General features: G+C 40.0%; 1 protein-coding gene across 2 annotated transcripts in view; it reads right to left on the bottom strand.

The window, feature by feature from the left end:
* The window catches only part of tusc3 (tumor suppressor candidate 3), a 64,795-nt gene that overhangs the window by 15,907 nt on the left and 29,374 nt on the right, over positions 1 to 19,514 (bottom strand). For both annotated transcript variants that reach the window (XM_085773257.1, XM_085773266.1), the window contains exons 4-6: positions 15,764 to 15,904; positions 13,499 to 13,639; positions 12,450 to 12,539 (exon numbers count right to left, since the gene is read on the bottom strand). In XM_085773257.1, coding sequence (XP_085629383.1) covers positions 12,450 to 12,539; positions 13,499 to 13,639; positions 15,764 to 15,904 — 372 coding nt within the window. The remainder of the gene's footprint in view (positions 1 to 12,449; positions 12,540 to 13,498; positions 13,640 to 15,763; positions 15,905 to 19,514) is intronic.

Genomic DNA, 19,514 nt, shown 5'->3' with positions numbered 1-19,514 from the left:
CTTCTTGCACAACTTTAAGTTAGGGGCCACTGTGCTCCTAGTAAAAAATGTTAGTCTGAAGCCCTGCTCATTAACCTGGATCAATAATGAATGATGCAGTTTCAGGTTGTCATTTTAATGGCTAGAAGAAGAGAGAGAAGTGGTATGCTTCTGAGACAGCAACACTTCGGGTTAAGTGCATATGAAGGATTAAAACAAATTCATGGCATTCACCATTTTTCTCATGTAGAATTTTCTCCTTGATGCGATTTGAATACATAAGTGGTTCATAGTCGTGCACCGATAGACTGCCTCTCTCCATTGCTTCTTTATGTCTGTCACAGTACAGCTCTGTTCTGGTGACATGTCATGGACAGCTGTTCTGCTAATATGAATTTATATAACTGTGCTATTCCGCTGCTAATATTTTTTTGTGTTGACATGCACAGGCAACTGCATGAATGTGTCAAAACCAATTTGAGTGTTTAGCCTGAAGGTTAATTCCTTTTTGCAAAGTAAAGTCATTTTGGCTTTGACTTTGATGTCCACATCACTACAGTACATTTTAAAACGGATATCTTTGCTATGACTGTTCAAGTAACAAAAACTGAAGTATTAGGTCATGTTGCAGGCCCAGTTCTATTTTGAAAAGTCCAGAGTTGCATTCTAGTCTGGATGGGTGAAAACAGAGATGGGTGAAAACAAGGACATAGACACCCACAGTCACTCCCTGATTGGGTCTCATCAGCCTGAACTACAAATAGTGAATACAACCCCTCAGTGTTACTGAGCTGTTATGTCTTTGCTAGCAGCTGTTTGGTTAGATTCTATAGTTTAACACTGCTAGTAGTATTTTTTGCAACCAAACTGCAGAAAAGACAATCTGCTTCCTGTTTACAGTAACTCTGGCATGTATGATTGCTGGGGTATGTATGCATTTTCAGGTGTGATAGTAAAGACAGAGATTGTTTCTGATACAGAACTGTTTTAGTGTGAATGAAGCCTGTAGTATTAGTAGGTTTTAGTCAAGGTTGGGATATTTACTCAGTCTTTGCAAAGTCATGACATCTATCAGGTCACTTGACTGTACAGTAACAATGTATTTGTCTGAAAAGGTGATTGATCAAAGTAGCCCACTAATCCATCGCATTTTCTCTGTATAGATCACTGTCAGCTACAGTTGGTACCAAGGCCACAGTGTTCCCCCTGTGTCTCCAATACGAGACAAACCTCTCTATTAGGGTGCCAAAGGCCTAATTCTGCTGGCATCTGCCTATAAGTGATGGGGAGATGAAGAGAAACAGACAAAGGAAGAAAAAGTGGAAGTCTTGTGGAAATGAGATAGAGAATAGAGCAGAGAAAGATGATGGAAGCATTTCTGTGTGTTTCACATTGAATACTTGCAGATTATTAGCATCTAGGTTTACAACACGTGTGGTCGCTTTTTCCACTTCACTGCCCCAGTGTTCATTTCTTTTGCTATTAGACAGGAATAAGGATGAAAAGATGAATAGAGGATGACAAAGGGGGAGGAGTAAAGGGTGGACAGCTTTTTCTTGCTTCAGTGGAGAGAAATGAAGAATTTTTGCACTTGAAAGCAGACATTAAGATGACAAAGACTCAAGGCTGAAACAGATCCTTTTGTCTTCAACACAGACCTGGCTCTTTGAATTGTTATCAAGATGCTTTCCTTATTGACTGACGAGCCAAAGCACCCTCATTAGCACAATTAAACAAAAAGAAAAATGTCTTTGTATTCTGAAGTTGGTGAGAGATTACTTCTTGCATTCCTTATTTTCGCACCAGAACTACAAGTGAATTTCAGCATTGTAACATGGAGTTATATAACACCAACGTTACAAAATGTTATTTAGATACCACGCCATTTAAAGCCAAAACTCACGCACAAATATTTCATTACTTTACACTCTTTGCCAGCATTCACTTGAAATGAAAGTCTTCTCTATTCTTATTATATCTACTCCTAGTAGGCCTTTCAGTTATTACGTACTCGCCTGATTGCAATCATTTGAGCTGACCGCAATTATTTTGCTTAATCGATAAAATCGTTTTCAAAAACAGCTGGATGAAACTAACAGAAATGTCATATTTCCGTCACTATTTCCTTGTTGTTATCCACCATTTAAGGTTTGAATGGTGCTCTTTTGATGACATCACGTTGTGCGCCCTTCTTCTGCTATGACTTAATGACAGATGAGTGGAGCGCCACAAACTGTTTATCTCAAGGCGCTTAGTTTCTAATATTCGACGATGGCATTTCCATGAGCATTTATTGACATGAGCATCATCGATTATTTTCAAAGCCTAAAGGCAAACACAAATGCAATGTTTAATGCCAATAAATGGCTCTTCTTCTTCTATGTGTATTATGTATAGCCTAGAAATCTAGACGCACCGTAGCGGCAGCAAATATATTTGCTCCGTAGGTGGGTCTAGAAACGAGCCATAGGAACTTTTTGAGTCTCGAACACCGTTTGTGTTCACCAATCACAGCGCTCTATCTGTTTAGAGAGTCGTTGGGCGGGCTTAACGCAATGACAGCATACATTTTAATTGGCTTGTCAGGCTAACGTCATCCTGCTCTTTGCTCTGATTAGTCGTAGCGCTACCTTATTGCGTGCAGAGGCAGTTTGAAAGACAGCCTTCATCCCGCCCCCTGGATTGAGCCGAGGTCTACCGGTCGTTGCCAGACTATACATTTTAATGATATAGTCTGGCTCGTCAGGCTATATTATGTAGGCTTATTGGCATAAAATGATCAGAAAAAGACAATTAAATATTCATTCATTTTCTGGGTCACTGGAGCCTATCTCAGCTGACTTACTGTAGGGCGAGAGGCGGGGTATACCCTGGACAGGTCGCCAGTCTATCGCAGGGCTAACATATACAGACAGACACCCATTCACACCTACGGGCAATTTAGAGTCGCCAATTAACCTATAACCTGCATGTCTTTGGCCTGTCGGTCCAGGAAGGTGGAGTACCTGGAGAAAACCCATGCATGCACAGAGAGAACATGCAAACTCCACACAGAAGAGCCCCGCAGCCGGTTCGAACCCAGAACCCTCTTGCTGTGAGGCGACAGTGCTAACCACTGCACCACCATGCCACCCGACAATTAAATAGCATCCCAACTTGCACTGGGATCATGTGAATTTATGTCTGATTTAATACAAGATACTAAGACTAAGAGAATCTTTGTAAAATCTTCAGTAACTGAAAAAGAAAAAAGAAACATGAATGCAGGGACAGAAAGATAAATCAGAGAGAGAGAGAGACGCACAGGCAGCTGTGCCATTTAACAAACGGGTAAATAACAACTCCAGTTGCAAACTTTCACTGAATGAGAAGCTCAGTCTACGTTTTCAAGAGGTTATGGAAATGATTGCTTTGCGTAGATCAGAAATAAACTGGGTAAAAAATAAATTCAAACAACCTCAAAGAATAACTCCAGAAAAGTTCATAATAAACATCACATCAAGGATCATAAGTGCGTTATTTTCCAAGAGTGGGATTTTTCTTTCATTACTAAAACCAAACCAACATTACTTCATACCATTTCCAAAGATCAAGAGTCAAGACACTGTTCTCTGCATGTTACCCCCCTCAATATCAACAGAAAATGCAGATAAAGGCTATATGAGAAAGAGCAGTGCTGTGGGATGAAAAATTCCTCAATCCATGACCAGGCACTTCCAATTAATCTGATGGATTAGAATGCAGGACTTCCATTCATTAGTGTGCAGGGCTGAGAGTGTGCCTGCTCCAGAGTAGCTATGCATGTGTATGCTGGAAACTACTAAGTGAATGTGTTTGTGAAGTGGAGTGTTTAGGGAACATTTTTCGATGTGAAAGAAACTGGTGTGTGTGTGTGCGCGCGTGTTCAGTACAAGAACATACATCGACAGCTCGTTGATCTAACATGGAGATGAATGGAAGAGCTAACTCAACCTTCACACCCTATAACCCACTCTCTCTTCAACCTAATCATTTACACAGGTTACCTACACACTTGCAGTCTTGGTACTGAATATAGTCAGATATCATGCAAAAAGGACCTTTTTTTCTAATTAGATGAAAGTGGCCTGTGACAAATTAACCTGGTAAGAGACCTGTATTACATGTTTTAGGACTCTTTCTAATATTTCTACCACCAAATTACCATCGTGTACTTGCTGTAAATAAGGCAAGAGTAGTTTACTTCCAGTTTATCCATGAGAATCACATAAGAACCTGTACAGATATACAACTTAACAGGACAGCCTTGACTCTTTTTTGTGGTTAGTAAAATACAGGTTCTCATCCCTTCTGTAAATGTCTGAATGATCCAGTTTTTATTTATTTGAGACATGGTAGAAATTCATTTTTTCAAAGCACATCTTTAAGAAGAGGTCTGCCTGTTTCAACACTATCTGTCTTTTTTTATTGATCTTCTGAACGGTGCAACAGAGAAAGCTTGCTAAATCCAAAATAATGCATGAAAGGCAGTGGCACAGTCACAACAAATTCTCTTTGAACTTAGTAGCTGCAGATCACTGTTTATAGTAGAAGAAATCAGACCCAGACTCTCACAGGGCAGTGCTGCGTCAAACAAGCCGCTTGATGTAGGAGGAGAAGGGAAAGTCTGACAAACTTGGAGCTAAACCTGTGATCTAGCTAGTGTGGCTCAGTGGAACAGTTGCATCAGAGAAATAGGAAAGTGCCATCGCCTAAATTATTGTGAAAGGACGAAGTTGGCAATAGTCTGTTTTTGTTACAGTCAAAACCAGCAATGTCTGTCCTGCTATCAGCTAAGCCTTAAGCACATTGGATGCTAGTAAAGACACAAATCCTGGGGTGAAGTTTTTTTATGAATGCAAAAACAAATTCCCAACACACACCATACCATAGCAAAGATTACTAAATGTTGTTCAAACAGTGGATTTCTTTGGTATTTGTGGCAGCAGGATGTGTAATGTGAGACTGACTTAACCCATGTGTCACTAATTTGAATATGCTGACATTAAAAAAAACACACACACACAAACACACACACACTCGTTAATACAAGAACTGCATAAAACAGCTCATCTGACAGACTTTCAAACAAATTAGGTGTCTGCACCAATAGAGGCATATGCATTTTACATTCACACACAAATGCACACAACATACACACACAGGAAGAAGGTCATTGGCATCTCACATTCCGGTATTAAAATGAGGTTGAAAATAAACTCTCGGAAATGGTTTTCATGACATTTTCAATGTGTCACATCCACCTTGCAACATAATTGAGGAAAACTATCATTAAAAATGTAGTAACTGACATCAGTAGCAAGTTAATTCATCTCTGATAACTCAAAGCACATGAGCAATGCACAAACTATGTCCCTCCTTTTCACTTGACTACTCTGTCTTTAAAACCAAGCCGGAGTAGTGTTAGCTGTTAATACCTTTGGGCCAGATAACCTTTACAAATAGCTATATTCATCCTTTTCCATCAGGTATCATGTATTTGTGTGTATAGTGTGTGTGTGGATGTGTGTTTTGTTTGGTAAAGGTCAGGAGGCACTCAGACAGGAAGAGGGATAAATGAAAAGTCAACAAAGCAGAAAGAACAGAGGGGAGAAAGAGTAAGTAACAGAGAGGAAGAGAGGTGGAGTGGAAATATATGCTTCATTTGTATAAACAAAGGATAGGTTCCTCCAAATGTGTGTTGTTGTGTGAATGGGTATAATGATAGGTGATCTAGGAAGTGAACCTTACAAGGCATTCTGGGTAACAAGTGTCAGCTAAATACCTAGGACATAAAAAGGGAGCGAGAGCGTGAAAGAGAAGAACACGCGGGAGAGGGACTGACGTTTGAAGGATGACACAACTAATCAGTATCAGATATATAAATTGAAATGTACACACAAGCTGTACAGAAGCATGAAAAAATTCAGTCATTAATCAAGAGAAAATGTAAAAATAAAAACTAAAAAAAATAAGCTGTATAGGTAACAAATAGTTTTTTTGATTGATAACTAGAATATTGGAATTTAAATGTCTCTGAGTTAAAAGAGAAATATGGTGCAACACCTCGGTGATTTAATGTCTTACTAATCAGATTTGAGAGCATATGGCGATGATTTATCCAGAACAGCAGAGGGACTATGGGCAAGTTCACTGAACCCTTCATTTGAACAAATATGGTAGTCTGTTTTAGGGATTCAGGTGATGCTTTAAAATCTCATTATCTACTCACTGTTTATGCAGTTCAGTGTTTACACACTCCATAGAGAGTTCAGTTTAATTACCCAAGAGTCAATTAAAGCCATTTCAAACCTGTTTTTTTTTTCTAAACATGTCAATCAGTAAAATGAGGTGACTTCTCATTTCCTCCAAAGACTAAGTTTTATTTGTTTTTGCTTTTCTGGGATAAACACGCTCTCACACAGACAGACAGACAGTCAGACAGACATACACACAAACCACACACGTTTGTGACTCCAAGAATTACCGGTTCGATCCACAGACTGTTCAAATAAATCCAGATAGAGATGAAGGGAAAACCAAACAAAGCAGACAAACAAAAACTTGCCATCCTCTTATTACCGCTACAGAAGTGCCCTTGAGCAAGGCAGTTAAACCCCAACTGCTTCAATAAACCTTCTGAGTGGCCTTCTGTGCATTTTTCAGAGGTGTGGGCATAAGACAGAGGGAGAAACTCCAAAGCCCTGTGGTCTAGACACCACAACCCAGTGACAGCAGCATTTAAAACTAAAAACTTTTGCAGTAAAATCCTTTTATTGCAGTGGAATCAGCACCATAAGGGACCGTTCGTTATTTATGGAATGGGCCACCGGAGGAAAATGGGGGGGGGTCATGTCATAATATTCTTTGTTGAGGGGTGGGTCCACTAAAAAAAAAAGGTCAGCGAGGGGGGGTCATTCAACATTTTGTCTGGAGGACACTGCAATGCTCGCAAAAAAACAAAAACAAAACAAAAACGGGACATTTCAAAGCTGCAAGCACTGATGACAATGAGAGCAACGGCCCCTAAATCACAACGTTATTTTATATTGTTCTGATCTGCCCTGAGTGGGGTTCGAACCCGAGTCTCCCGCACCGCAGGCGAAGATGCTAACCGCTTCACCAAGAACTCAATAAGGGTTTCGCCCGCAGCTTAGCACGTCTTTTATGGGTGAGTGAGTTTAACTTCAGTACCGTACAGAGGCTACGCTGCCTGCCTGCCTGCCTCATTGCGTAACTCTACATAGTCTGAGCAGCACGTACGTTCACGTTGCTTTCGTGAATTGTAAACAAACAGACGCCCCCCTCGGTTTTAGCGTCCAGCAGTTTAGCGGCTAATTCAACAGCAGTGATGGATAACTCTACCGGAGACAACTTCATGAGCTTCATTTGAGGAATAAACGGCAGCTTTTACCTGACGGGAGACCGACGCCTGAGCTACGGTAGCTAACAGCTAACAGGTTACAGACTTTCTCTCTCTCTCTCTCTCTCTCTCTCTCTCTCTCTCTCTCTCTCTCTCTCTCTCTCTCTCTCTCTTTCTTACACACACACACACACACACACACACACAAAATCGCAAAATCGCGATTCTGTTATTGATGAGTTGGATTTTAATAACAGCTGATAAATGGCATTGTGATGAGAAGGTGTTGCACACATGGTTGTCAAAATGAAATAATGTAGTGTCACGCGCTACGTGATGCGATCGTGTCGATGGCTGTGGGGGGGGGGGGGGGGGGGGGGGGGGGGGGGTCATGTATCTTTTGATAAGGCTTAATGCAGGGTCATGTTAAAATTTACTGACTCCGACAGGGGGGTCATGTAAAAAAAAAAAAAAGTCCCGTGAATCCCTCCGGTGGCACTGATGATAAATAACGAACAGTCCCTAAGTGGATATGCTTGTGAGGGTGAAGTAAATCCATGCAACTTCTGACCCACAAATTTGCGCTGCTGATCAATACCAAACTGTCTTGACAGTACTGACCTTTGAGAATTGTGGGTGGGGTGAGGTGGTAGAGAGTTGAAAATAGAAGAAACTATAGCCGCTAATTGGCTGGGTTACACCGCCCACTTTTATTTCACTTCCACTGAGTCTCAGTAAGAACTGTTCCAAAAAAAGGTGGTATACTTTACAGACATTCATGAGACAGGAGTCAGTGGTCGGAGCAAAAGTGTAAAACTTACTGTCCCATTAGCGACTGAGCTAACTAACCTCCGTGGCCAACTAGAAAGTCAGCAAATCTGCTAGCTCAGAGAAGTCTTATGGTGAACAGTCCTGGAAACAAAATGCAAGGGGAAGTAGGAGGCTGAGGAATGAGCAAATGAAAAGAGGTTTGGAGACCTATTGTGTTGTGAGTGACTAGCACTAGTGAGGTTGGTTAGCAATTTAGCAAGCTCAAGCAGATTACCACCTAGCCCTGTGAGTCAAATACTGATGGGATTACTGGTGTGACCAAAAAACTTAAATGTACATTCATTAAAAAACAAATATTCTTAGTATCTGATAGTTTTGTATTCATTCAATGTAGTTTTTTCTTTTGTCACAACCTTCCTTCTGTTTTTTTGTCATTTTTACACCTATCTTCTATTTCTCCTCCAGGATGTACTGTATGGGTTTTATATATGGTTCTTAATTATAGTTTTCTGCTAAAAACAAAGGCTTCGATCACTTTCTGTGTGGCTGTGAGTGTGTGTGGGTGTGAGCGACTGAGTGTGGAGACAGAGAGGGATGGTCAGTGTCTACGGGTCTGAACAAATATCCAGCCTAAAGGACAATTTATTTCACTGCTACACTACACTGTTCAATTCACTCCATATCGGCCCAAAACACACAGATAAACACACAAGCTTTTTCCCACTCAATCAAATGTGCGCATGCGTATATTCGCGCACACAAAGAAGTTGCAGGTACAGGCAAAAAAAAAAGATAAAGCAGCACTCACACTCACTAACACTCTCAACACACCGATGCCCTCTGCAAGCCAAAAGTCAACTATTTGCAGAGAACCAATAAAAGTGACAGCAGTGTTTCTTTAAAATATGTAAGGTTAGCAGTAATGTGGAAAGGGCCGCTGCCAACAGCTGCCAAAAGCCATCAACCAATCATGTGAAATCAGCTGGAAATATGGAAATGCCATCAGCCTATAGTGTGGAAAGAAGGGAGTGGTTGCTCATAGTTAAAACTGAGACAGAGACAGTGGCCGAGGGACTTCCCTGATGCTGATGTTAACATTTACATTTAGAGTCCCTTGCCTATCTCCCTCTTTCCAGGCTGGAACAGGTTTGTTTATAGTCATACGTCAAATTAATTTGCGTAATCATATACGTACATACATAATTTTGTTTTCTTTTGTTGTGTGACTGTATGTGTAGATTTTGTATGTGTGAGTCTTTTGTGGTACATGAGCTTGGCTATGGTGGTTCATGTGTATATGTTTGTCACAGCACAACCGTGTCTATGTCCAATTTTGTGTATATATGTGTCAGCAAAAATGAGCCAGCAGGATCTCCTAGGCTGCACAGTGAGACGCTCACTACAATTTCATCTGCTTGGTCGTGACATTCGTCAGTTGACAAATCCTTTCAATATAGTCTACCTGGCCTCGCTCGCTCATCATTTTAAAGGAATTACACTGTCTGGGGAGAGCAGGAGGGACAGGGGAGCTGGAGATTAGACAGGGGGTGAGAGGAAGTAACATGAAAAAAAAGGAGGGAAGGAGAACAGCAAAGATAAGGCAGGTATCTTTTCAATATCATCTGCCCAGCTGAAGCCATTCACTGTCAGAGGACAGAGCGGAAAAGAGGGATTTAAAGAGAGCATAGGGAGAGGATGAAGGTGGAAAAGGTGGAAAATAGGAAGGAGATGAAGGCCATTTACACAGGATCTAATGTAGCTATCAAGGCTGCGATTTGGTTGAGTGGCAAAATAGCAATCTGGTCTGGGAGCTGAAGAAATTGTGGTTGGGTTAAAGCGTGCACTGTATGTGCACGCTTTAACTCAGTTTGTCAGTGAGGCTGCTGTTATAAAGGAATAATTAAGGTTATACAATATGGCCTAGGAGGCTGAGCCTTCGTAGGACTGAACAGGAAGTAAATTATAGAAAAGTATAATAGAGCTCCGAATAGCTTTACATAACTTCACATTAGACGTTTACACACACTGTAAAAAATGAATGCAGTCTGTTACAACAGCTCTGCCGTGACATTCATTATTATAATTACTTGGAAACATTTTCACTTGACTCTTTTCATTCATTTCAGAAGCTCCCTTTGTGGTTTGAAAAATCCCAAACCATGAATTCTCAACTTTCTGGGTCAACGACCGGTTCCCTCAACTTAAACAGGGCGAACAGCCGGTCCCCTCACCAGCTCCTCAGCCTTGTTGCTCCTAACTGGTGTCATTGGGTTTCTGAATGCTCAGTAATACATTGTTTATGACCTGCTCACCTTTGCGTTTGAATCAGATGCCGGTGGCTATTGCTACCTACATTTTGGGGATTGATTTCTGTCTTCATTTAAATTGCCGTTTCAACACTGAGTATGTCAAAGCGCTGCTGCTTGCCCTCGTCGCTCTGCTCGTCCATACAATGGAAGGAACAAGAGAGGAAGAGAGGACAGAAGCAGCATGCAGGCAGATGGGAATGTTTCAAACTAGCTGACTGTGCTTCCTTCTTATTAAGACTATAACATGGTATGAGGACAGACAGAGCTGTGAGAAAGTGAAGGAGGGGGAGGGTGAAGAGAAGAAAGGGAAGCAGTAGGAGGATACAAAGTGAAAAGAGAGTCTTATTATGTACAGGTACATGACGGAATGCATGAGAGAAAGCCACCACAGACAGGAAGGAAACTAGAATGTAAAATACTGTGTTTAAATGGTACGTGGACTGCATTTATATACCACTTTTCTAGTCTATCAAGCACACATAGTGTTTTACAATGTAGCTATGTCTCATTCACACACACGTCCATGCAGTGATGACGCAGCATTAGGGGGCAGTTAAGGGTTCACTGTCAAGGACAAGGACATTTTGATGAGCGCTCTGAAGGAGGAACAGGAACCTGCTGATTACTGGACCAGTGCTCTACACTATTACACTGATCCTGATATCAAACATGTTTTGATATTGTTCACAGCAGGAGGCAATGTTTTTTGTTTGTTTGTTTTTATTTGCCTTTCCTTTTGACTTCATGAGCAGCAGTATGTATGTACTGTATGTGCTCTTCTCAGGGCCGTTGTATAGGGGAGAAAGGTGATGATAATTCTAGGGGTCCAGCGACCAGTAGGGCCCACAAAAAACCCCAGTGGTCTAATCTTTGTATGACTGAATTATTCTGCATAAGACCCTGACTGATACTCATAGTAATGCTGCATTAGCATCAAAACAAAGTAGGCTGAATAAAAAATTATAATACATACGTAGTCTAAGAAAAAAAATGGAAAAGTCAGGGGCCCACTTTAGTATTCTTTCAGGGGCCCCAGAATTCCTTGCAACGGCCCTGGCTCTTCTGTTTGTCTGTGTGCATCCTCTAGTACTGGCTACAGGGAAAACCAATCCTCCTCAGTCTCTGCATGAGCTGAATTGACTTTTTCCACAACAACTGCAACTGCTCTGTAATATCTGTGTCCATGACCTCATGCATCACGCACTGTGGAAGGATTTGTTTGTGTGTGTCTGTGTGCGCAAACACACTCAAAGCATGCATCAGACAACATAATATGCAGATGCATAATCGCATGTTTCCAAGCTAAATTCTTCTCTCTCTCTCTCTCTCTTCCTACCTTTCTTACTCATTTCTCGCACTTTTCCCTAATTTTCTTGGATTTCGCATATTTTTATTTTAATTTCACACCCGAGTGAACAAACTTAAATGATGACCAGAGCAAAACTATATCTGCAAATTGTGTGTGTATGTTAGTGTGTGTGTGTGTGTGTGTGTGTGTGGCAATCGCCCAAAAACAGAGTAACTGTAGAAGAAAGAAAGAGCAAGAAAGAAATTGTTTCTGCCTCCTCTCTCTGCTTGGTTTAAGATGATTCTGACATGCCTCAAGGGTGATATTAACACACAATGACTGCTCCCACCTGTCCAGTAACACAGTCACACACACACACACACACTGTCCCGTCACTGACCTGCTAGCAGGTGGTAGCGGTACAGTGTATTTTACTCAGGGCCAAGAGCCTTACATATGTTCATCACTGATCCAAAACAACCTCACTCACCACACGGTGGTACAGATTAAGCTTAATCTTAACACATTATTTTTTTCCTGAACACACATGTAGCAGCTGTAGAGGAAATAGTGACAGAAGGAACAAAAGAGGATAAGAAGGAATGAAAGAGAACGGAAGGTAGTACAGAGATGAATTAAAGCAGACAAGTAAAAGATGGATGCATGGCTAGATGGATGAAGGTGCAGATATACTAAAGAAGAAAAAAAATATGAATCATACCACTTGTCCGTTCTGTGGGTTTTTGTGCGCATAAGGAGGACCTCGAATGTGATTCCACATCTGACCAGACGTCATTGCAAAAACGACACACTGTCACACAGAGAAAGAGAAAAAAAGAAGGGGGAAAACACAGACAAGGAGAGATTGTGAATTAAACATCATTAACATGGACATTCTGAAATGTATCCATCTCAACAAACAGCTCAAAACTTTTGTTAAAACATTCAGAAATCTCTACTAATGAGGCAAAGTTACTCCACTCATCTCGTCTCCAGTTGAATTTCACCCTGGCATGTGAAGGTGCATATTTTTCCACACACATTTATCTTTTCTAAGTGATTCTGCCCTAAAACATGCTGCTAATAAGGTGAACACTGCAATTTTATAACTAAAAATCCTCATTTATTTCAAGTTCAACATTACTCACTAGAGTAAATCTTAATAAAAATAAAGATTCAAAAAAATGATGAGATCAACTGAGTGATGAGTTGGGCGCTTGTGGGTGAAAATATGTTGTGGTTATTTAGAAATACAACTGAATAGTTAATGATACTGCCCAGGCAGTTGTGTTACCTACTGGAGTCTCTTGCGAGTTAATATCAAATTAAATTCTACACCTATCTTTTGCTAAACAACTGCAGAGAACTCATAAGTGGTCAAAATACAAAATATAAAAATAACAAATAATAATTATCATAAATAGCATAGACAAAATAGTGTTAACATGCATGCATTATAGCCACTCTTTAGGATAGAAGTCTGGGATCAACCTGAAACACTGAAACATCACATAGGTTACAAAAGAGTGAGATATTTTATTTTATACTTCTGTCTGGTCTGTGTCTATGCAGTGGGTACACAGGGTTCATATCTTAGTGATAATCACAATCTCCAATCAGTATCCCATTCACTATGTAACAAACAATCAAATGTCAATCAATAGACATGGCAGGAAGATTAACAGTGTCAACTTTAGTTCCATAACTGTACATCTCCTTACTATAAACTTGTGAACTTATGGATTTGTTGTGTTTGTTCAGGTCTCCTACCAGTGCAGCCATGGCCCATCCAGTCTTGTTGTATATGAATTCCAAGTTGTTCCTCCTCAGATACAGCAGACCTCCAACCAGAGAAACTAACAGAGCCAAAGCAATAGTTCCCGAATAATTTGGTGGACGGAAGACACGGATCTGGAAGAGAGAAATGAATGCCATATTACTTTGTATTCTCACTGTATAAATCACTTGTTGCTAAATGCATAGCCATATTTACTTAATATTTGAATATGAGCAGTATGGACCAAGAGGAAGTGCAAGTCTGCATCTATGTTGTACTGACTATTTGAGAGAAACCTCTGAGATGTGTGTGCAACTGTTAAAATAAAGGTTTCCTAACCCTATTTCACAGAATGTAAATCTTAAAAATATTGGATATACAGTATGTTAAACGTAACAGAGATGAGCATGGACCTTCACCCTGCTTAACAGAGAAAAACAAAGAAAGAAGAGAGAAAAGTAGCTGAAGATAGAGAGAATATGGCATTTGACCTAAAGCCTCGAAAATCAACCTTAACGGCACATTTGACACCAAAGAAATATTGAATCTAAGAAGCGTTTACCTTCTTTAAAGCCATGGACATCTACAGTATTCATTGGACTATGTGTTCTGATGCTATTCACAATAAAAAAGTATTGGTGTGCTTTAGCTTAAGGAAAAGATCTTTTGAATAAGAACATGACAAAAAGCACGGTTTGTAGCCAAGAAATCCATATAGATATGGAGCTGTTACTGTTTTCACACAAGAGTTTTTCTTTTGTTTTTTCAAAGCCCTCGCTTATTTCCCCACTGAAAATACTGGACTGTGTTTCAACCGTGATAAGCTACACACAATGGAAAGACTACACAACACCAAATATGAAAATATTTTCAAGGGAATAAAAATGTTGTCTCAAAAAATTGTAATAAAAAAATAAGAGTATATATAAATAAAGCATAAACCTAAATTGACAACATGTTGTCTTTGCTCCTACTAACAGATCCAGGGGTAGAAATGCTCCAAAAGACACAACACTAATGTGCCACCAACAGTGATTATTTCACCATTGAAAATGTGAGCACTATCTGCTGCAGCTGAAGTGTTACTGGATTTAAAGTATGCATAATTCAGGGAGGAAGAGCGAGAGATTACGAGATTTAGTGCAAAGCTATGCCACATACTTTATGAGTTTGCAGCCTTACTTATGATTTAGTATATAAGAAACAAATGAAAGAGATGCATCTCTTTCCAATTTACAAAATATATACAATGGTGCCGTGATTATTTTTTACTTTCCCTGTTTTGATATGGACCTAATTTCTCATTCTTTTCGAAAACACAAGAAGATGCTTTTGTTCTTTGTTATTGTAGCTGAAGAGAACAGAGATAAACACAACAGTCAGCAGCAGCTTTAGTGTATAACAGTGTTTGTAAAATACTATGCCTAAGTCTCACAGTGTATCAAGTCATACTGAGTTTTATTTTAGAGAGAGAAGGTATTGTGCAACTGAACAGCGAATGTCTGAGTTGGTGGGAAACATGAACTATGCAGGTCTGCAGCCTGCTGACACATTGGTCAGGAAAGAAGGAACTGCAGCCTGATGAATGAAGGCTTGATCTCCTGAGAGATACCAACTTGAGTGCCCCAAGCAAGCACATCTGCATGTTGATGTGAATCACTGCGTTCCTCGAAGGCTATGACAAAATTGCATCTGTTACACACCAAATCTGTTTGATGTGGTAAGGAAAAGTTATTGTCATGGTTGCATGTCTTCTGTCGCTCTTGTCCTTTCCCTGCCCCAAATCATCCATAGCTCTGCCCAGACTGGTACTGGTTGCTCTGCAAAATCCACCTGGAGTAGGAAGAAGGGGTGAAAAGCTCTGGAGCCAGCATCCCAAGGCAGAGGCTTTTCCGATGAGGGCTGCTCTCAGCCTGGAGTTTTTATTGTGATCTTATTTTGGTCTTTTGTTGCCCTAATTTGCTTCCCCCATCATTTTGCAAAGTTATGTTACATAAACACTTCATCGTTTTCGAGGGGCCTGGGGAGTAGGATTTGGGTAACTGGAGTGCTGAGCCCCCCTTAGGGCCATCCAAGGGTGGGGTGATAACAGATATGCAAGATCATTTGGTAACCATAGCAACATATATCATATGGGCATGTTACTCCAAGGATTTTTTGCTTGTGACTGAGAAAGTGAATGTGCAAGGTTTTTTTTTTTGTTTTGGTTAGTTTTGGGTTTTTTTGCACATGTACATGTGTGAAGGTGAATGTCGTACCTGGACGTCTGTGCGGTCTGCAATCCACTTGGCCAGCTGCTCTGAAGCAAAGCCAATCCTTTGCAGGTCAAACGTATCAGCCCTCTTTGGTTTTCCCTTAGCTGGAAAGTGCATGAAAGTTGGAGCGCTGTTCATGTTCAACTAGAAGAAAAATGTAAAAGGGGGGTGTCAAGTTCATGTCATCTCTGATTTGTGCAGCATGTCACCAACAGAATAGGTAAGGCTACAGCAAATATGATAAGGGCTTAGGCTCGTATCATAGGTCCCCCTCTTAACAAGTAAATGACTCAAAGTTGTAGTTTCCATTTTCAGTCATTCTGACAAAATCAATTGTTTGTTGTCTTGAAAAACAAACAATAAGTTTCAGAGTTAGATTTTAAATAGCAGCAGGAGAATCCCTGGAAATATCTGTATCTAGAAATGAACAATGACTGGATTCTTTTGTGGTACAGGATTATTGAATATTATCATAAGGACATTTTAATTACATTGTTTGATCAGTTAACCCCAGGTTAATGCTTAAATCAAGGTCTTTACTAATTTAATAAAATATTTTAAAAAAATATTAAAGTTTTGTAGGTAGGCTTATGCTTAGGCTTATGCCCAGGCAGGGTGAAATAAAAAGAAACTGAGTTAGAGTTGAAATATAATTGTCTCTCAAACTCAGTCACTGTCGTTTTGTGTTCTTTTGAATTAGAGAGTGGAGATCCAGTGAATGGAGGAGTCGTGGCCTCTGACATCAGACTGATCATATTAATTTAATAACTAATTTACTCTGTGGAGGTCGGTGCCCCCTATTAGTGGGATTTTTAATTATAAAATTGTAACATTGGTGGTTTTAAACCACTATAAATTGGGCAGTGTTTAGCTCAGTTGGTAGAGCACCCGCCCCATGTATAGTCCTCACTGCAGGCGACCCTGGTCCGAATCCCACGCCGAGCGGCCCTATCCTGCATGTCACACCCCCCTCCCCTCTGCCTCCCATTTCCTGTCTCTCTCTCGACTCTCCTGTACATTAAAGGCAAAAAAACCCCAAAACATATATACTTTAAGTCACTGTAAATTGACCTTTTGCAAAGCTATTTGCACATTTAACAACTGGTTTCATTTAACAGTAAATAATGCCTCTCATCTGGAATAATGCAATAGTTTTTTGTTTTTTTTGCCTGCCAAACATAGTCACTTGTCATAGACATCCAGCTGCCAGTAGCGCACACACAAAAAAGCACTGGTGTGACATTAAGGGTTTTTCTCCAGCACTTTTGTGAGTGAGCGATAATGCGAATTGGCACACGACTAAATTAGCCAACAGTTTCAATGAAAAGCATTGTGCAGGCACATAGTGTTGCTGTTGGTTGGTTGAACACTGCATTTGAAAGGCTGTTACTGCTAGGATGAGGAGAGGGCCAGAGGGTGATCATATCCTGTCACCACTTTCTTGCCACAACTTTGCCAGACTGACAATCCTCAAGTACATTTTACACAAACAACATTACATAAAACCAATAAAATTGTCATACAGATTACCTTATCTTATGTAGAGCTACTCAGTTGTTAAAAAATAACAACCCACATTTGATTTGATTTGCAGTTGCTCTGTGCTGCTGTAAAGGACCCTGCACTGGGCAGATACTCAATACTAAATGGCTTGGCACAAGAGCGATGACAAGGAATAATCCTCATTAGATATAGGAACTAGTTTATTGTATTTCTATAATGTTATACCCTAACCCTCTTTCTGCGTACATGCATGTGTGTGTGCTGATCTAATTACAAGATGGCAAGTGGGTGTGTGCTAACTAATAATTGGACAGAGCTGACATCTCCAATATTTTTTACAAATGCATTTCCTGTTGGTCCTCCAAATTCAGCACACACAGAAGCACAAACATGCACACACAGCTAAATAAAGTCTGTGTCAAGCGGTCACCCACCCATGTTTCACACCTATTTAACTCCAAATCCCAGGACTTTACACAGTTATCAGCAAGAACAATGAATCAACAATGAAGTCAACCAGTTTTCTATCTCTGGTTTTCCCTAAGGCCCCTGGATAAACATGTAGAAGAGGAAATTGAAGTTATATCAGAAACCATGGCTCGCACACTAGAATATATTTAAAGACCTTAAATATTACCAGATTATCTTTGGCTAAGAATATGTGTTAAATGAAGTGTATAATAACAAAGGACAACAGGGAATTTACTGCAGTATTTTGTATCTTTTTCTGAAATTGTTGGAAAAAGTGGCCTTGTGCTGAGTTCATTACCTACTTAATGTAGCACTACTCAGGGACCATTCATTGAAAACATAGATAAAAAAGAATTTTAAAAAATTTAATCATTCATCCATTCCATCACAGTAGATCAAACCTACAATTGAGTGCAACTGAGAAAAGGAATAATCTACAGCCTTACTGAGAAAAAAGAGAGAAAAAACTATACCGGTATTTTTAAAGCTTTTTAATATTTGCTTGGCTTTAAGTTTATTATTTCTTGCGTGAATGGGATGAAAGCAGGCAGTCACAGGCTTCTGAATTGACAATGTAATGTATTGCTGTGCGATTTTATGATATATATCGTAGTGCGATTTTATGATATATATCGTAGTGCGATATAAAAATGTCTACCGTACGATATAACTATCTATTGTTTATATCGTTATTTTAACGTGTGGGGTAGGATACTGGTTTACTACAGGTCGTAGTTTGTTCCAGTGATACAAGTCAGCAGTGTAAAACTCAAGGATGTGGGACATTAAAACATCCCTGGGGCCAATCATTTAACGGCTGTGTAGTTCGTTTGCAGTTGTTGTTGACAACATAGAATACTATAATCGGGATATATATTATTATCAGGATATTAAAATGATCTATATTATATTTTGTCCATATCACACAGCACTAATGTATACTGGTTACATGTCTTTATTAGCATTTAATTAGGTTTTTGCTTGTAAACTTGTTTTTCCATCACATATGAGCCATGTGATTGTGTGTATGTGTGCTCTGGAATTTCAGTCTTTTATTCCCATGAATACAAATGTCTATGTAATTATGTACTGTATGTGCTTGTCCCTGGCCTTTACCCGTGTGTACTTCTATGCCTTTACGCCAATGCAGGTTGCATGTGTGTGACTGTGTATTTCTGTGTGCGTGTGGCCTTGTGACTTTTTCTGGTCTGCTGTTTGCCTTTTTCTCAAAGATTTTCTATAAGGTTGTTTGCTGAACTACAGCTGAAGCTCTGAGGCAGCTCTTTCCTAATGGAAATCTGCTAGTGGGCAGAAGAGAGTGAAGAGCGATGCAGAGAAAGACTATTAGAAAGGAGAGGAGATGCTGAAAAGAACAAGCTTTGATGGGATGAGAAGAAAGTTGGCGGTGAATACGATGGGGGAGGTGGGGAGGGGGACTGTAGGCCATATGTGGCAGCAGAAGGTCTGTGTCTAACAATGGCTAACCACAGTGGGAGAGAGGATGGGGACTGATGAAAGTGAAGAAAAGGCATATTTGTTGTTGAATTTCAACAACACTTTCCTTTTGAACTTATTTTAAGAAAAAAAAAGAGTCAGTTTTACTATCTGCTGTTTTGAAGCTATTAATCAAGGGAACAAATTACTGTCAGTATTCTCTCAGGTCAATTGATAAAGCTAATTAAATATCAGCAAAACAAATATCCTTTTTTATAAAACGGACAGGTGAAATCCGGCTATCTGATTGGTTGTTAACTGTGATATAATGAGCATATACCACGGC

The sequence above is a fragment of the Trachurus japonicus genome, chromosome 1, assembly GCF_045865225.1.
Source record: "Trachurus japonicus isolate A0001 chromosome 1, Traja_1.0".
Taxonomy (NCBI): domain Eukaryota; kingdom Metazoa; phylum Chordata; class Actinopteri; order Carangiformes; family Carangidae; genus Trachurus; species Trachurus japonicus.
The sequence above is the reverse complement of the archived record's forward strand: the minus strand, read 5'-3'. Positions and strand labels throughout refer to the sequence as shown.